General features: G+C 42.0%; 1 protein-coding gene across 16 annotated transcripts in view; it reads right to left on the bottom strand.

Annotated features, from left to right (window-relative positions):
• Positions 1 to 17,644, bottom strand: part of KCNIP1 (potassium voltage-gated channel interacting protein 1) — a 239,983-nt gene that overhangs the window by 151,408 nt on the left and 70,931 nt on the right. For 10 of the 16 annotated variants that reach the window (XR_010082454.1, XR_010082455.1, XM_063413591.1 and 7 more), the window contains exon 2: positions 12,211 to 12,278. The exons of the other annotated variants lie outside the window; for them this stretch is intronic. Coding sequence is in view for 5 of the 10 variants with exons in the window: in XM_063413591.1 (XP_063269661.1) it covers positions 12,211 to 12,278 (68 nt within the window). In the remaining 5 variants the exon portion in view is untranslated. The remainder of the gene's footprint in view (positions 1 to 12,210; positions 12,279 to 17,644) is intronic. 16 annotated transcript variants of the gene reach the window in all.

Here is a 17,644-nt window from a genome sequence, read left to right as displayed (position 1 = left end):
ATCCAGCATCTCATCTCTCTGTGCACATAGTCTCTAAAGAAACTGCTTACAGTAGCAACAAACACTGGGAAAAGTGCTCACATCTACTGCCTGAGACTGGTGTAAGTCAAATTCTCGACAGAGGGATTTAGAGGACCAGGAATGAGTAGCAGAGCTTTCCAGCATCTCCCACCCTGCTCCTGGGCCAGGCAAACATAGCCAAGCTGTGCTCACCTCCCTGCTCCAGGATAGACATATTTCACATGACATAGCCTCTCCCTACTAATCTCAGGGCAGATTCCTGGCAAAGCCAGCTTGCATTTTGGTGAGGAACTTGAGACTGGCAGGCAAGATGATAGATTTGGACCATTACCATAATATCATAAACATTCATCTTCATTAACAAACTGTGCATCAAAGTCAGGAAAATAAGTGTTATTCTCAACTCTTTGAAAAGATTCAGCCCTATATTTCTAACTGCAGGTGTAAAGGGTCTCAGATTAGTGTAGGAGATATGAAGACAAAGGATGTTTGGGCAACAGGCAGCTCTTCAAAATGCTGTTTATTGTATAGAAAATGTTACAGCAGTCATGGGTATACAGAGCCAAGCCTAAAGTTGCCAGCTACAGCATATAGGTATGCCTGAAGCAAGTTCGTTCTGGTTACAAAGCACTGCATAGTTTTCTTTGCTGAGCATCTTAATACATAAAAAACAATCAGCATCACACACACCTTTACCATTATCTCTAGCCTATCATGACTGCAGTTATTACCATATTATGCTACAGTTTAAGCTTAAAGTTGTTTTCCTGTTTTCTTGCAGTGAAAAATTCTTAGACTTTATTTCTACTTGGTAAAAACATGGGTTTTGTTTGCCTATGGTATCTTTTGGTTTTTTTAAGACCTATTTCTGCTTGGTAGAAACATCTTCTTTTTGTTTGTGGTCAACATATCCTTTGCTCTCCTTCCAACTCAACTTAACTTTTGCTTTCTTGGTTGTCCAGAAACAACTGGCTCAGCAATTCTCACTTTAGACATCCTTTATTCTTCTATATCAAAACTTGCTTCCATTTCTACTCCATTCTCATATTCTACATTCAGGGAGCTTTCTGCCAAGCATACATATCTGTGAAAGTTTCCTGTCAAACTTTCATCTTTCACAACAGATTAGTGCAAGGAAGATGTGACATATCTGGCTATCCATCAGAATTAAAGATTAAATTCTCTTCTGGAATAGAGATTACAGACAATCAAGCAAGTTTCATTGATAAATTCTGAGTTACCATAGTAAGTTGCCACCAATGTGTCCAAACCTGGAATCAAACCCTCCATACAGTCCTCAGACTTAAACAACTCTCATTGTAAATCATCAGTTCCTCACATTTCCCCATTAATTGCAGAAAAGAAACAAGAGAGAAGAGATGGCTGTAGAAGAAGGATGCTACATCAGGGTGTTGTATTCCACAACACAAAGAGAGAGAACTATTCCTGACACAGTGCATGCCTTTGCTCTTTCAGCATTTGTGTAATTATAGCTGAGTCTTTTGAACATTCAATGCATTTCACAGAAAATGAGACAACCGCATATTGTGGCTTAATGAAAAGAACTGAAGGAAATGTACCAAATTATTGTTTAACGGGCAGCTGCTTCATAAATGCTTTCTCCCATCTGTTTTCTCCTTCTTCTTATATCAGCTCATTCAGCCTAATGTCTATAAACTGCTGAGCCAAATGTTTCAGGGCATCTCTAAACTCGCCAGCCAGAGCTCATAAGTGACTTCAGCCACCTTGCCCTGGATTTGGTAGCTCCCCTAGCTGCATGGCCAGGAAGGACATGCTCGTGTGTAAACATACCCCATAAAGATACACAGGACTTGATGAGAGCACGGATAGCTAACACTGCTATTTGGTACTGATAGTCAGTACCAAATACTAACAATTTAAAATATATATATATAGTTAATTCAGCCCCTAATAATAAAATATTTGTCGGTACAGGGTCGAGTTCTCCCACCTTAAGGTTTCGCATTTCCACAGAGTCACTGAGTGATTAGACAGAGCCAAATCCATGAATGTCTCTCACAAGTCTGCTCCCAGAGAGTCATCAGACTCAGTTCTTGGTTTTGCAGACAGATAACATACAGAAGATTTTGAACTGGAGCAGGTTCTTTTGCTCTCATGTGAGACCTCAGGCATTAGCCACAGCAAATGATTGCTGCTGGACTTGGAGGATTGATGATCTGATCCAGTAAGACCTATTCATCTGCAGCTTTTGCAGCAACATGACTAGCAGCAAATAGATGTGGCATGTGCTGTGTGCCAACCTGTTCAAAAGACCTGCCATGGAAGCAGATATACAGGAGCAGCTTGGTGGCGACAGTTCTGGGCTGAGGCTGTTTGAAACAAGCCTGCTCCATGCCCACCCCTCTCTCAAATCGTTGTCTCTCCTCTCACACCAGCTGCCATGAGTAGTATTAAGATCAACAAACATCAACAAGGTTGCTCAGACACAGGAATATCAAAGCGATCAGTGGATGGTGGCTACATTGGGTAAAATCTTTTCTTGAAAGTTGCACCTGGAGAGGCAGCACATTACCTAAGGAGGGGAAGACACTTAGCTTTGCCAGCCATGCTCTACCCCTCACATGCAGGGCTAGATGTATCTCATCCTGCTGGTCGGGCTTAATCTAACAGAAGAGCAGACAGTGGAAATCAAGTCCTCTGGCACCCCGAGGAGCACAGGAGAGCAGGTGTCTGTAGGAGTGCAAGTAGTGCCAGCCAACTCCACACTCCCTGGCACGAAGCTCAGCCCAGTGAGTCTGAGTCACATACAGATCACATCCACACTGATTCTGTCCTAATTTACCAAGCTAGCAAACCTGCAGAAGCAAACAGGTGTATGTACTTGTTTAATTTGTCTTTTCCCCTTAGCAAAAAGAGTGATTATATTTCTCTTCATTCCCACTAGAGCTCTCATAAAATATTAACCTCAAGCCATATAGTTTCACATTATAATTACCTGCCAAAAATTGGTAATGGATATTCTTTTGCCATCTACATGAAGCTGGCTAATCCTCTGGGAACCTCTTTTTAATTAAATATGTAACACAGTATGATAAACACTGAAAATATGCACCTCTCTCCTATTAAGAATGTTGCTTGATTTCCAAAGTGTGCCTAAACAATTCAAAGGTGGCAGCAAATTTACAGTGGCAGGAAATATTTAGCACTTAATATTTAGGTAAAGGTTGGTTTAGTGATTCTATTAAAAAAAAAAAAAGGAACAAATGAGCACAAATACAACACAAAATCCTAATACAGCTTGAAATTTAACTCCAACCTTGGGTTTCCCTTCTCAGCTGCTGGCACTGACCAAGCACACAAGTTTGGTGTTCTCAGTCCCGGACTTCTCCTTTCCCCCCATGGTCTGCATTGGCAGTTTTAGGTAGTAACCTTCTCCTAATCTGTGAATGCATCTTCCACCCCTCACAACATGACAAGGTCTGTGACTAGCTCATGTAAAGCAAATAAACATTCACAAAGCTCTGGCTGTATAGCATCTCCATCTCTTGCCTACATTATCAGCCACGTAAGAACTACCCAAAACTTGCAGAATCCTGTTTCTGCATTAGCCATGACAGCAGTGGCTCCAGTTCCATGGCAAGCCATGGGCAATAGAGTGACTCCTGAAGATTGCTGCTCTGACACTTGCAGGAGTATGTGCTGAACCACAGCAATTTGTAATAATCATGTGTTGACTGAGGGCAGTGATAAAATCCAATAATAATCCAAAGGTGTGTTTCTTACTAATATCTGTACTTTCAGTGCTTTTGCAAAGCTTTAACAGAAGCAGATTTTGGGGCAGAAAACACAAGGAAAGTTAATACATGGTTGCATGGACCCTTCTCCGCAATTTATGTGTCTCAAGTAAGGAGAATAGCCAGTGCATGTGTGGGGATTAAGCTCCAGAATACAGAAATAGTGTATAAATTATATACAGATTGGTGGCCTCAATTTTGTTCCAGGAGGGTGTGGTGCCTTTCCTGGGTAAAACAATGCTAACTTCTCCACATTCAAACAATAATCAAGTATTTAATTCCTTGTCAAAAGAAGGCATCAGCAAGACAAACAAACAAACAAACAAATCCCAAAAAACAAAGGAGGCAAAAAAAGTATAAAATTTTTCACTTAAGTCAACATCTCAAAAAAACTAAACTGACTTAAAGGATTCTGTGCCACCGCACTCCTCTCTTCCTGCTGCAAGGACTCACGAGAGTCAAATACATGGTATGAGAGCTGTGCCAAAACCAGTTAATCATCCCAGGTCATGCTGTGAGAACGAGTCTTAAAAATCAAATTTTCATCAAATTAATGGGTGAAATACAACTAAGGGGATTCACCAGCTTGAATCTCATCAGCAGCAGTCAAGAAAAAATAGTTAAAACTTGCTAAAGAAGCAGCACTGATCTCACTCTTGGGTCCTGTAATTGATGACCCAACTCCACCCACTTTCACACTTGGAGATCAAAGGGAAACCTACATCAGGACACAACACACAGACCATGGGGCAAATGTAAGCATAATAAAACAAGCTCTGAATTCTGAAGCCAAATAGTCACACAAATATGCAAACTTCTGCCACAGCTGCTAACCATAGAGAAAGTTAATGTTCCCTTGCTCAAGCACAGTGTCTGCTATCCCTGCCTTCTTACAACTGCTTTGGACACCTTCACACTGGTTCTATGAAACATTCTAGTTCCCAATAGATTTAGGAGAGACAATTTAACTCAAGACAGTGGCTGCAGGGGTATGTCTTCCCATCCAGAACAGATCTTCCAGACACCAAGGCCCAAAGGATCGCAATCAGCGTGATCCTGATATTGCATCATGGCACGGCAAAAACATCACATGACAGCTGACCCAGTGCAGAAGAGCATTTTTCAAGTTTTCTTTTTGCCTGTGGCTTCTCATTAAGCACTTTGAAGTTCTCATTATATGTCTTTCATCAACATAGCTTTTAAGGATGAGACTTTCTTGCAGCCTGGGCTTTTGATCAACAAAAGTTTGCACTGAATCAATTTCAGAAAAGAAAAAGCTCTCCCTTGCTTCTCCCTGCCAAACCAAGCAAGGAAAAACAAATTCAAGAAAACCTCAAGCTCTATCAATATCAAGTACCATATATGAAATCTTATGGAAAGAAATTTTATGGAATCACCTTTTTGCTGACCTCCTGTAGTTCAGCACTGTGGGAATGCACATTTATAAATAAGGCTTTGGTCTCTAAGTTGAAAGAAAAATTGCAGTTTCTCCCTGCCTTGGACTTCCACACAATTAGCTGAGGTTGCAACTACTAACTAGTGCAACTTCATCAGTTCTTCCCAAGGCGATCACCACACAGACCTGAATGTCAATGTTCCACCTTCAGCCCAAGCCTAATTTTCTGTTTCTTGGAAGGGGTTGAAAATATAGGGTACTCTACAGGTTTTAAGCACTACTGTTCAATTAAGTGAAATATTAACACTAAAACTAATTCAGTGGCAGGCACTAAGCATTGGGGGACCCTGTCATATCTAATTCACTGTCATCCGCAGTAATCACTGCTATTAATATTGAAGAATATGTCACAAGCTTAAACTCATCACTTCAGCACGTCATTCAGGGAACGTATGCCAACAGAAGTGATTGCTCTTTCCTCCTCAGCCTCTGGTCTTCTTATCGAAACTCCAACTGCAGTGCAGCAACCAACATAAATATAACACCCAAGTGGCTGTGCCAGGTGTATGGCCATTAGGGGTTAGTGATAAATATTCAACAGAGCTCAAAATATACACAGAGGTCTAATCCTTCCAGGAACAGCTGTCCATTATTAAATGAAGGATATGGAGCTTCTGTAGTTCCACAGTACAGACCCAAAATACAGAGACAGACCAGCCAACGCTCTTCGCCTGATGTATAAATTTCCCTTTTTGATTTGTAGTAACAGGAACAATTAGAAGGTAAAGGGAGCAGAGGGTTGTTAAACTCACACAATGTAGGAATTGGTGCTTCCCTGAGGATACACTCTCCACTAGAGCCACTTTGTGTCATAACGGTCACATGGCTGGGGACCAACAAAGAACAGAAAAGGCCCAGCCAGGTCAGAGATGACACAGTGGCAAAGAGAGTGCTGATTTAGAAGAGGTCTCACTGGCCACAACCTCATGAGACCAAATCCAGGCCTCACACCAGCTTGGCTGGCAGGGTCTCCTTTAGCACATGTGCAGTAAAATTGCTGGTTCAGGAAAAGAGCAGAAGGTGCATGGAGGGCACCATAGAAATGGCATCATAGCAGGCAAAAGTGTTCTCTGTCAGGGGAGCCACTCCTGCCCTGGCTTTTCTTTGGCAGCACAGAGGAGGGTGACAGCAATGGTGTCAGGACTGCAAAACCTGTTGCAAAACCCTCCAGGGGCTCCCTCTCCCCTTCTGTCTGCTCTTGCTGGAGTCACGCTAACAAGACTGTGCGTGCACACACTACAATAACCTCTGTGTGCTCTGCAGACATGCTGATAAAATCAGACACTTAGGCCTTAACTCACACTGAAGTGTTAAACTGTTCTGTATGTTCTGACATCTTGCAATTAGAACTTCCTCCTTCCAAAGTACACTTTTCATTTGTTCTAATTTAATTTTTCTATTCCTTATTGAATTCCCTGGCCTAATAACACAGCAGTACCTTATAAACAAAGAAAGCAGCTAAATAACGTTGCTGTTCTTTCAAGGAAACAAATATGAAAAACTTAAAGACAATGAAGACAATCTGTCTAAAGCTATCTTTGCAGAGTAGCACATTATACATCAAACATCCTGGACACCATGTCCTGTGCTGGGGGGCAGAGGGAGGACATTCTCTTGGACCAGTTGTAATCAGAAGCATCTCCTGCCAACTTGGGCAACAGTGCTGACAGATGGAATGTGATGCTTGTTAGTACTAACATAGTTGGCACACAGGGTTTCAGCAAGGAATAGGAAATCCACTTCAGCCATTATTTACTGCTTTTGAATATAATCCAAGACATATAAGCCATTGCTTCTCTCATGGTGAAACCACATCACTGCGCACTAACCTATCTTTATCACAGAAAGGAAACAACAAGAAAACTCTGAACAGAATCCCAGACGGGCCAGACCAGAAAGGCTCCAACTTGTGGCCTGTGAGGATGGCTTGGCTCTCCCTGTGAGCAGTGTGGGTGCTACAGGAGAAAATGGGCATGGAAAAACCAATGGGAAAAGATACCTGAGATTACCTGAGATCTTTATTCCAAAGAGTATGAGAAACTGATACTGCACACTGAGAGGTTTATGTGCATTCTAGCAGGCATCCCTCAGTACAGTCTTTTTCCTTTCTGAATAATTGCCACATATTTTAACTTTTTAATTATTTTATCCAATCCTTTTTGTGATATACAATGCAGTTGTCTTGCTGTTGGTCTTCGTGGCTCAGGGCTGCCATTCTGTACTACATTCTGTAGGGCCCTCTCTCACCAGTCCAGGGTTTTGGCATGTGGAGACGTGCTGGCAGGTAGGCTGCAGACCAAAGCAAGTTGGACACATCCCTGGGGGAAAGTCAGTGTTTGACCCTCTCGTTACTATTCCATATTCTCTTTTGCAAAAAATATCAAATAGCAACTCACAGGACAGTAATTTTTCAGATACCACATGAAAGAAATACCAGTCTGGCTTGCACTAGGATTATGTGGGACAATATTTTATTAAATATTACATTACATTGCTGGCAAGTTAAGACATTGATTCACTCCTTGTATTGAATTTGTTCACAGTAATGAATGTATTGCTAAATCCCCAAAGGCCCCAGCGTTTTCTCTCAGCTTTATTGATCAATGGTGTATAACTTTGAAACTATTTGAAATCAATTTTTAGTGATTAATCTACTTATTTTCTATTCTTAAAAAGTGTAGGTAATTAGCATCTATAGAGCAAGGGCTTGCCTAGTCAGAAGTAACACTGCTGGAACTGCTACAATTATCTTCTACATCAGTCTATTTTTCAGCACAGAAATCAGTAAAAGGGTGCATCAACACTAACTGAAGCACATTCATCTCTCAGAAATCACTCTATAAAGCATGGAGGATAGCCAAAGAAGAATTATTGGCTGCTGCAAAATCTCTTTATAATTTTTAGAAGACATGTATGGAAATAACTGGGAAAGTGTGATTCTTAATCAAAAGCAATGGGCATAATTCTTGGCGCTTGAAAGACAACCAAACAATTAATAAAAACTTAATGGGGTGAGAAAATAATTTAGGAGAAAATCTAGCCCTAAAACCGACAAAGTACAAAACTTCTGTAGCGAACAGAAAACTCATAGCCTCTTTGTGAGGTTTACGTGCTCCAAAGGCTTTGCACTGGCAACAAGCTCTCTCCCTTCTGAATGTTCCAGTGCTTAAAACTCAAGTAGTGCAGAAAATGCTTTTCAGGAGGAATAAGCCTCAATACTGGCACATGGAGGTAATCTCAGAGGGTTACCCTAACCCAGGTCAGAAGGACTTTGCATCATTTTTAAGGATTGCTGGGCTTTGAAGAAAGCTGAAATGCCAAAGCCAGAGGGCAGTGGTAGCTGAGGAGTGGGAGCGTAGGGCTCACTCTCTCTCAGGTGTAATCCATCCATTTTCCCTTCAAACTACCCACGTGTAAAAGAAATCCCTGCTCTCCTGAGCAGCTGCAATGAGGAGTTACAAGCTACCTACCCACAGGAGGAACAGAGAAGTGGAAAGAGGTAAAAAAAAGAGCAAAACACTCAGAGAAACAAGAGAGGATCAGGAATACAAAAGGGAAGAAAAGGAGGAGAATCACATAGTAGAAAAAGCAGATATTTGAAAAAAAAGGTTTAGAAAACAGCAGGATGCTGAAATCAAGAAGCAATTAGAACAGTACTAAAATACCTGGAGACCAGTCCACACATTTTGGCAGCAGGACAGCACCCCATCAGAATCTGCATCAGGAATAGTTTCTTCACCAGGGCCCTTTTATTACTCAAAATACAGCAGTTTTAAAGCTGGATGAGCAGAACCTGTTCGAGAGCTTTATTAAAGGTCTCCAGAGATGTCCTATGCAGATACAAGCTCACTAATCTGAAACAAAAATTTCAAAGCCTGCTAATCCTACATGAAAACTTCAAAGCCTCATGTGAAGGGTGACACTGAGCATTTGTCACACCAAGAGAAACATCCCATGGCTCAAAATGCTGTTTTAGCAGCCCCTGGCCCATGTCTACATGGCATAACACTGTCATCTTCCACAACATCCAGAGATGTTTACTTTGGTTATTCATTGCTTTGAGAGAAAATGTGTGAGGTTTGATGGCTGAACTATTTGTCTCAGTTTGAGCTGTCACCAAGGTTTCCTCAGTTCCCTGTACTTTGCTGGTTTTCCAGGTGGGCAAGGGGATGGTGCTGCACACACTGCACATCAAGCTAAGCAAGGCACAATTTTAGGTATACAGCTCTGAAGCTTCATTGTTGACAAACAATTGTGCTCATCCTGACCATGGTGCACAGGAAGGGAATAAACCAGCAGCACAGGAGAGGAGGGAGATCTGCTCCTCTACCCCACAAAGTCTTCACAGACTCAAGTAATTTTTGAGACCTTGGACAAGAAGGAAACAAGATTAAATGAGATGTATCTGGAGGACATATGGAGGTAGTTGAACTAAGGAGGAATAGCTAGTGTTCACACGTTTGTGTTGCCAGTCACATAGCATCTAAGAACTGTTTTCCTGCATATGCTTGGACATGGATGAGATGGGAAGCATCAGACTCTAAAGCTCCCACCTAACCCATTCCAGCCTGGCTACAAGGGAAACTCTGATACCTGCTGCTTCTTGAGCTGTTTCAGCCAACCTGCATAAAGTAAGACTCTAAGTGCAAAGCCTGTTCCCCTTATCCTCTCCCTGGTTTCAGAGACCATCTCCTGACATCCTCAGGTGGTGCTAATTATGGTACTAGATAAGACTCAGCAGTTTGTTGATGCAATTTAACTACTGAAAATATGATATAGGAGCCATGCTCCACAGTCTACTAGTGGTCCAAAGCTGAAGGAGCTGGATGACAGTGAATTTTTTAGTAGCCTAACAATGGGCTGTATAGCATGAGTTATTTTTTCCCTATATATTACAGCCACACTTAACTATCAAGCCAGATTAGCAAGGAGGAGGAGCACAGATCATTTCTGTGTCCAGACAGCTGACACTCTGCAGCTCCTGCTGTGATCTGTCACTGCCCCCACCTGTCTTGTCTCACCTGGCTTGTGATAATAGTATACCTCAAGGTTTCCAACACTCAAACTATCTCTTTATATAGGGGCAATACAATAGTCCAGGCTTCATCAGGCACTGCTGCCCCAGAGAGTTCCTCACCTCTGGTTCATGAGACAAAGCACTAAGAATAAGGCAGCATGAATAATAAGAAAAAGACTTACCATGTGGGTCACTTTCTCCTCCAAGTGAAATAAAAACCACAGAGCAGCTGTACAATACTTAGTTTATTAGGGCTGATCCAGAAAGTTCACACTGACTGCACTGGCACCTGTCCTACCTGCTTGCATGCTTTTACAGCTGCCTTTGACAGGAGCAAATTGTTCTCCCAGCTTTTCTTGACCAGGCTGATAGACCTTTGGGCTCCCTTTGCCATCTTAATAACATTATCTGCTTTCCTCTATTTTTTATTTTTCTTTCTGCATTTTCTTTTTACATATTGATACCAAATAACTCTTCCCTTGACTAAGATTGGGGAACATGAAGACACAAGCAGAAACATGTTGATACTAGAAATCCATGCCATTTCTAATAGAAAAAAGTTTTGCTTCTTCCATGGAGTAATTTTGCATGTATTCACAGAAAAATACTGAGCTGGCTTGTGTGGCACTTGTTTGTTATACTGTGTTTAAACTTACAAACACATGTAAACCCTGGTAAGGTAATCTTGCATGTCCTAAGAGAAATTAATATCATACGTCAGAAAACAAGCATGTGGGCTCCCGACACTAGCTTCTCTACTCATATTCACAGAGATGCTGTTCCTTTGTAATGAATGTTCACAACTCGTTCCTCACCTGTCCTAACCTCTTACTGTGTTGCTTAATTTTACACCAGTCCACTCTGGGGACACACAGGGCTGTAATTTAGGATGGAACTTCCTGACCATCTTCTCAGTCATCTCAATCCCAGCCCCACCAGTGGCTCCCTGAGACAGGTTTGTGCCAGACATGACAGTGAGGGAGTGAACAAGAGCATTTTGCCAAGGAAAAAACCCTCCTTTGCTTTGTCTTCTTTTTTTAGCTTGTCCCTGAGGTTTAGGAAGTGGTGAAACAGTGGGGACAGACCATCATACAAAGTAAGACTGGGACTAGACCTTGGGCTTGTTCTCAAGAGAGCTTAATAAAGTAAACCTTCATCTTTTGAAGGCTTAATGTCATCAGTTCAGGCAAAATCTAATCTGCTTATTTGAGAAGATGAAAAGAGAAAGTGGAATACTCTAAGACAGGATCAGTACTTCTGAGGCCAGGTAGCTGCAAACTTTTCTCAGTGTTAATCACTCCTATTTCTGCCATACTTGACTAAAGGAAAAAAAGCTACAAACTGGGACAAATATTAAAACCATTTTTCACCACAAAGGCTATATTACAGATAGACAACATTCTTGGATGAAGGCAATAAAGGTTTTTGAAACAAACAAAGAATTTGCTGTTCACTTTATAAATTTATGTCTACAGTGTATATACCACAACTATTAGTTAATTGCCGGCAAATATTGCATTTGGCACAAACCACATATAAACACAGCAGAACAGCTGTAGGGACAATACCTCCACAGAGGCCCAAAAGCAGTGGGAAAACCCAATGGCTTTGTCGTGTTTGCCCATAGAGCAAACTGCAGCCCAGCTGTGCCCAAGCCTGCAGCAATGGATGAGGAGCACAGTTGGTAATACAGGAGCCCAGACCATGTGGAGGGCAAGGGAGAACAGAACAGGACTGAGAGCTGTGCAAGAAGATGTCCATGAGTTCAAAGAGAGGTCGGGCAGGAGCCCTGTCAGTGTCTTCTTGCAGAAGATGGTTAAATACTGGGCAAGTCCAGAAGAGATTTTGTTTAGTGATTTAATGGCCTCTTTTTAACACAACTTGCCCAGTCAATGGCTAAACTTCTACAGGCTCATGCAGGGAATCTACAAAACACTCACCCTCTGGAAGCACTTGCCAGACACTTTGGAAAAGCAGCAGCACCAAACTCCTCTGGCTTCCACGGGACCTGGTGAATGCAAGAGGTGCAGTTGGAAGGTTTCTTTGAGGAACACCAACCTGCACTTCACACATGCATGCAGCACAGCTGCCTTTAGCAGCCACAATCTCACTGCTGAATTTCACTCTGAATATCTACTGCTGTTGGATTTAATTACTCCAGTCCAACACTTGACTCTGAGTTATTTGCTTCTCAGTTGCCAAAACAGTGGTTCCCTCCCACTTTTCTATAACCAAAAAAAAAAAAAAAAAAAAAAAAAAAAAAAAAAAAAAAAAAAAAAAAAAAAAAATCCATACTGTTGCTGCTGACAATAGAGCAAATATTTACAAATAATTACCAAAAATATTTTAAGTTTTGTAAATACCTCAGTTAAAAAGGACATTTACAGATAAATTTACAACATAAGATATGAGTCACAACAGACAAAAATCCTCAGAGAGCTGATATCTACAGATATTTAAATAATTGTGTAAATTAATAGATACTGCACATGCAGAAGCTCTTTCAACATAGCTGATGTGATGATTTCTATTTCATGCGGGAGAAAAGGGATACACCACAGTGATGCTGTATTCCTCTTCAGCCCTGCACAGGTGCCGAGACTGATGTTGGATGTTTTATTATCCCACACACTTCCTAAAACTCTTTCAGAAGACAGTACCAGTTTGTGCTGGCCACATTTTATTTTTCCTTTAGGCTTCAGAAATGAACTGTGTCTTTCTGAACACTACCTTTCATGGGAAAAAGACATTTAGGGTTCAAAAGGTTTTAACCAAGAGTAAATTTGGAAACTCCTTTTTGTTCTCTTTTCCACCAGGGAAAGGATATATCTTTTGTGTTTTATACCAAATACTGCAATAAAAAATAAATTATCGCCAAAGTTTCATCATATTGTTTAAAGTTTCTGTATCTTTTGGCACTTTGTGTGTGTGTGTGTGATCTGTATTAATACTTCAAAAGGACAAAACCCTGTCCTACTTCTGCCTGCCATCCTTGCACAAAAAGACATGTCCTATTTGGCTTTAAAGGAACCTGTGGAGGCTGCTTGAGAGGAAGCTCTTAAGCAAAGTACATGTCTACTCAGAGCCCAAGGCACACATCACCCATTTTTATACAAGCCTCTGCCTTGCTTCCAACGCCTATTGTTTTGACAACTCGAAAAAATCAGGTGTGTGGGCCCCCCTCACCCTCGTCGGGCACAAGAGGTTTTCCATTGCTCCAAAGGTCAGTCTCCACCCAAGCTGGCTGCTGCAGAGGCGCTGGCGGCCGGGCCGCCGCACCGCCCCGCCGGGCCAGACGATCCTCGCCGGCGCGCACTGAGCCTGCGCCGCCACTCCGGTAAGTAGGTTACTGGCACCAAGGGGAGAGAGAGCCTGAGCGCTAACCTACGTGTTAGTCTGCTCCCTGCCCTCCTGCTTTACCCAAGCGTGCAACTCCAGAATAAATGGGAAGGGACTCCCTGGAGAGCAGCATTGGCAGCAAAGCTAGCCCCAAACTCTCCAGCCCGAATTAAGCTCGACAAGATTTGTTCCAGCGCAATTCCTGTGCAATTAGTTAATGGCTTCAGAATTTCCTTCTGGACTTAGAAGATGCTGTAGGATGCAGGGTAAGGTTTTCCTTATAGCTGCTGAAATTCAAAAACTGAGGCTGAGGGAAAATAAGACATGTGGCAGATTGAGATGTTTGAATTGAGAATCCTAGATATGTTCCAGCTGGAGAGCAAGGAGATTTTGGGAGCTGGATTTACAAATCCACATGTTTTATGAAGATGCCTAATTAGAGTGCTGCAAAAATAAAGCTATCCAACTTATGTGCAGTGTTTCCTTGCACTGCCTTGTGTCAGCAGGTTTAGTACTCAAGACTGTTAACTGATATATCCCTTCTGTAATGTGATCATTACAGTGAACATCAACAGGAGCCAGTAACACAACTGATTTTCCTCCTATCTGTGAACAGTTTCATTCTGTAAATATCTCCTTTCCTTTCACAGTCCAATAAACACCTCTAAGATGGAAGCAGAAGGCAGGTGAAAACTTGTCTCTTTTGAGACTGGATTTACCTACAGGAATTTAAAATCTCTACTCCTGTTCCTCTAAATTCTCTTTAATTCTGCAAATATCTTACTTATGCTTTAGATTCTCTGCTTCAAAGCTACACAAGCTTGCATAGACTACCAGGCATGTGCACTCAGCTGCATGCTGTCCCAGAAATGCATATGCATGAAACAAAGAATCAAACAGCTGGAAAAACATTTAGCTCCTTTTTCTGGAATGTCTACAATGAAAACAGAAGTAGGAAAGAGATCATTTTGGCAGTGTCTCCAAATTTATGTGGACCTTGAAATGTAAATCAGTTCAAGGCTCTCTTACTAGTACCAGAAACATTCAGTTAACAAATGTGTTGTTCTCTGGGAACCAGGCTAATGTTATAAGATAACCCTAATGTTATCTTGGTTGTAGTTTAAGTTATATTCTTCTGTTTTTTCCAGTATAGAAACTAACAGCTCCATCTCACTGAGTTGCTCTCTTCCCACTGCAGGTACTTTCAAACCACCCCTCACAGCAGAGAATGGGTTAAAATACAAAATGTTATTTACTGAAAGATCAGACTCAAAATCAGGGAAACAGGAGCAAAATAAAAAAAATTACTTTGCCCTTAACAAATGTCACTTTGTTTGAGGTGATGAAGAAGGGCACCTTGCCCTGAATCACAATAAAGGACACATTTCAAAGTGGACACAGGATTTAAAACATAAAGATTTGAGTAGTTACTACTGACATCTGTTGATTGAGAGCTAACTCATAGCTTACAAAACTGAATCAAAACAAGCAGGCCAGTGGCAAGCAATTAACTTAGGCAAAACTCCACATTTCTAACAGCTATCACACACAAAAGGACAGCAGGCTGATGAAGATGCACAAGGGCACCACTGCAGCTTGGCAGCATCATGTTCCTGACCTGCAGACTGGCAAATACAGAGCAGCAGGTGGCGTGAACTGCAGACCTGGCACTTGCACCAGGTCACAGGAAAAGCACAGAGGAAATCAGATCTCCTGCAACATGGTTCCCACCTTATCCTGCTTCAGCAGTTTGATTTTCAAGGAAATGAAGCTCTTTAAACATATTGCTCTATAATCATGGCTAACAGGACAGAAACGTTAATTAAATGAGTGTGATTTGTGGGGGCATCTGCAAGGAAGCCTTTCTTCAGGGGCACAAAGGTGCACTAAATTGTTTCTGTTTATTCAGGAATTCATTAGGGTTTGAAACTATCTTGTAGGTGGAAAACACAACCAGATGTGCATGCCCCTTGCATTTATTTATATTTAACTATTTTAAACCATTGTTTCCACATAGAATTTAGGCACACTAACTGAAAATACAGGGTCTGATCCAAAGGTATACCGATATTTTAGGGCACTGGTCTCCAAATGGGAGCATGTCCCTCTGAAAGGCCAGATGTCTACAAAGGGGACAAGCAAAACTGTGCCTGTGCTTTGCAGCCCTGCAACCCATGAACTTGGCCTCAGGTCTGGCACACCCCAGAAGCTTTCAACAACTGGCAGCCTGGTTTTGATCCAGTTGGAGGTTAAGAACTTTTACCACGTCATTCCCCATCAATAATTTCCAGGCAACAACTCATAAAGGGACAGTTTTGCTGAATACAAACAATGGAAAGAGCCATAATGAAATTCATCTGAAGTCTAAGCATTTCCACAGTTTCCAAAACATCTCACAAATTCCACGGGGTAAAGAAAAGTTTCAGGTTTAAACCAAACTTTTAGTCTAACACCTGATGGGCTTTGTATGTTTTACAGTAGTACACACAACATGAGAATGCATTTGCTCAAACAGATACAGCCCCACATTTACCCTGCACAGCATTCATGGACGTGATTGGGCTGTGGGTGACACTCAGAATGACACAGTGGTCTGTCCTTGCATTGCTGAGCAGCCACAGCAACTAGCACCTGAGCAAAGTGCACACAGCACGCTCCTCTCCACATAACTTTTGAACTGCAAGTACTTCACCTCCATCAATAATAAGGACAGAGGAAAGAGAAAAGACAGCATTATCTACAAGAAATGCAAATGCAAATGTAGTAATGTAAAGTGTTACAGCTGATGGTATTGCCCAGAAAATGCCTGATTAGAAGACTTCCCTCTTTATACTTTCCTGGAGGGCTGCAGTGAGTCAGGGCAGCCCAGTGCTCAGTTGAAGGGATGATTAGAAATGATGGGGCTCAGCTGTAATATCCTTAACTCCTGCCAAGCAGAGGATGCCAAATTGCTAATGTAAAGAGCCCCTTTTGATGCCTTAAAGCCCTGGAAAGGAAAGGCATTTTCCTGAAAGATCAGTCTCTGGCTGACTTTCTGTCCCAGTACCAAACCTGCTTAGCATGCATGTCCAGTGCTGCCTACACAAACAGGACGGAACCTTTTGGGATTAGATTTCCTTTGCAGAACTGCACATGCTTGCCTTTACCCATTGTTAAGTACATACAAATGACCACCCAGAATTTCCCTCCTGCCCTAATGTAGCTCTCTCTCCAGTTGTCTGCAGCCTGGCTATTCCATATGCACAAGACTGCATATGAGACTTTCTATCAGCTCCCATGTTAAAACATTGGTTAAAACAAATACCATGTTACAGGGATTCAGCTCCACACAAGGACATGCCTTCAGTTCCTGGGGTGCCAGTATCACAGTTTGGGGTCATGTTTGACACTCCCAGCGAAGCATGTAAACCAGTGTGCCAATTCAATTACTGGCTTATTAAGATTAGCAAGCAACAATCCTCTCTGCACTGACACAAAAGTTTCCTGCTTCCCAGTTTTCATTTTCATGCACTGCTCCCAGTTTTTAAATGGCAACATGGTCAACAAGTCGTTTGACCTGTGTGGATTAGGAATGCAAAGGGGTGCTGATGCTCCCCACTGCATCAAAGGCTCACCTGTATAGGATGAAACAATTTCCCTGAGGGAAACTGTCCTTTCCTACAGATGTTTGCTGGTTCCCAACATTTTGCAGCTGGAGAGCTAACAGCATGATCCTTTACATGGCTGTGTGTACCCCACAGGGAGCAACCCTCAGCTCATGCAGTTTGATGTGCTAAATCAGGAGCCTTGCCTGAGGTTTCAGCTGATTATGAAAAAATCTATTGGGCTGATGTGCAGGATCACGCACTAGAACAGAGCAACAGCAGCCTGGGAAAACACCAGGGAGTTTGGTCCTGAGATGCAGGCAGCAAAGTTAGAACTGTTGTCAAAACATTTGAGCTGTGCTTCTGAAACCATGCTCTAACTGGGTAAATCTTGTGAATGTGGCTTGTTTCATCCATATTTTCCTGCATATAAATTTGACAGGCAGAAACA

This window comes from Prinia subflava, chromosome 16 (genome assembly GCF_021018805.1).
Source record: "Prinia subflava isolate CZ2003 ecotype Zambia chromosome 16, Cam_Psub_1.2, whole genome shotgun sequence".
Taxonomy (NCBI): Eukaryota; Metazoa; Chordata; class Aves; order Passeriformes; family Cisticolidae; genus Prinia; species Prinia subflava.
This window is presented reverse-complemented; position numbering and strand designations above follow the sequence as displayed.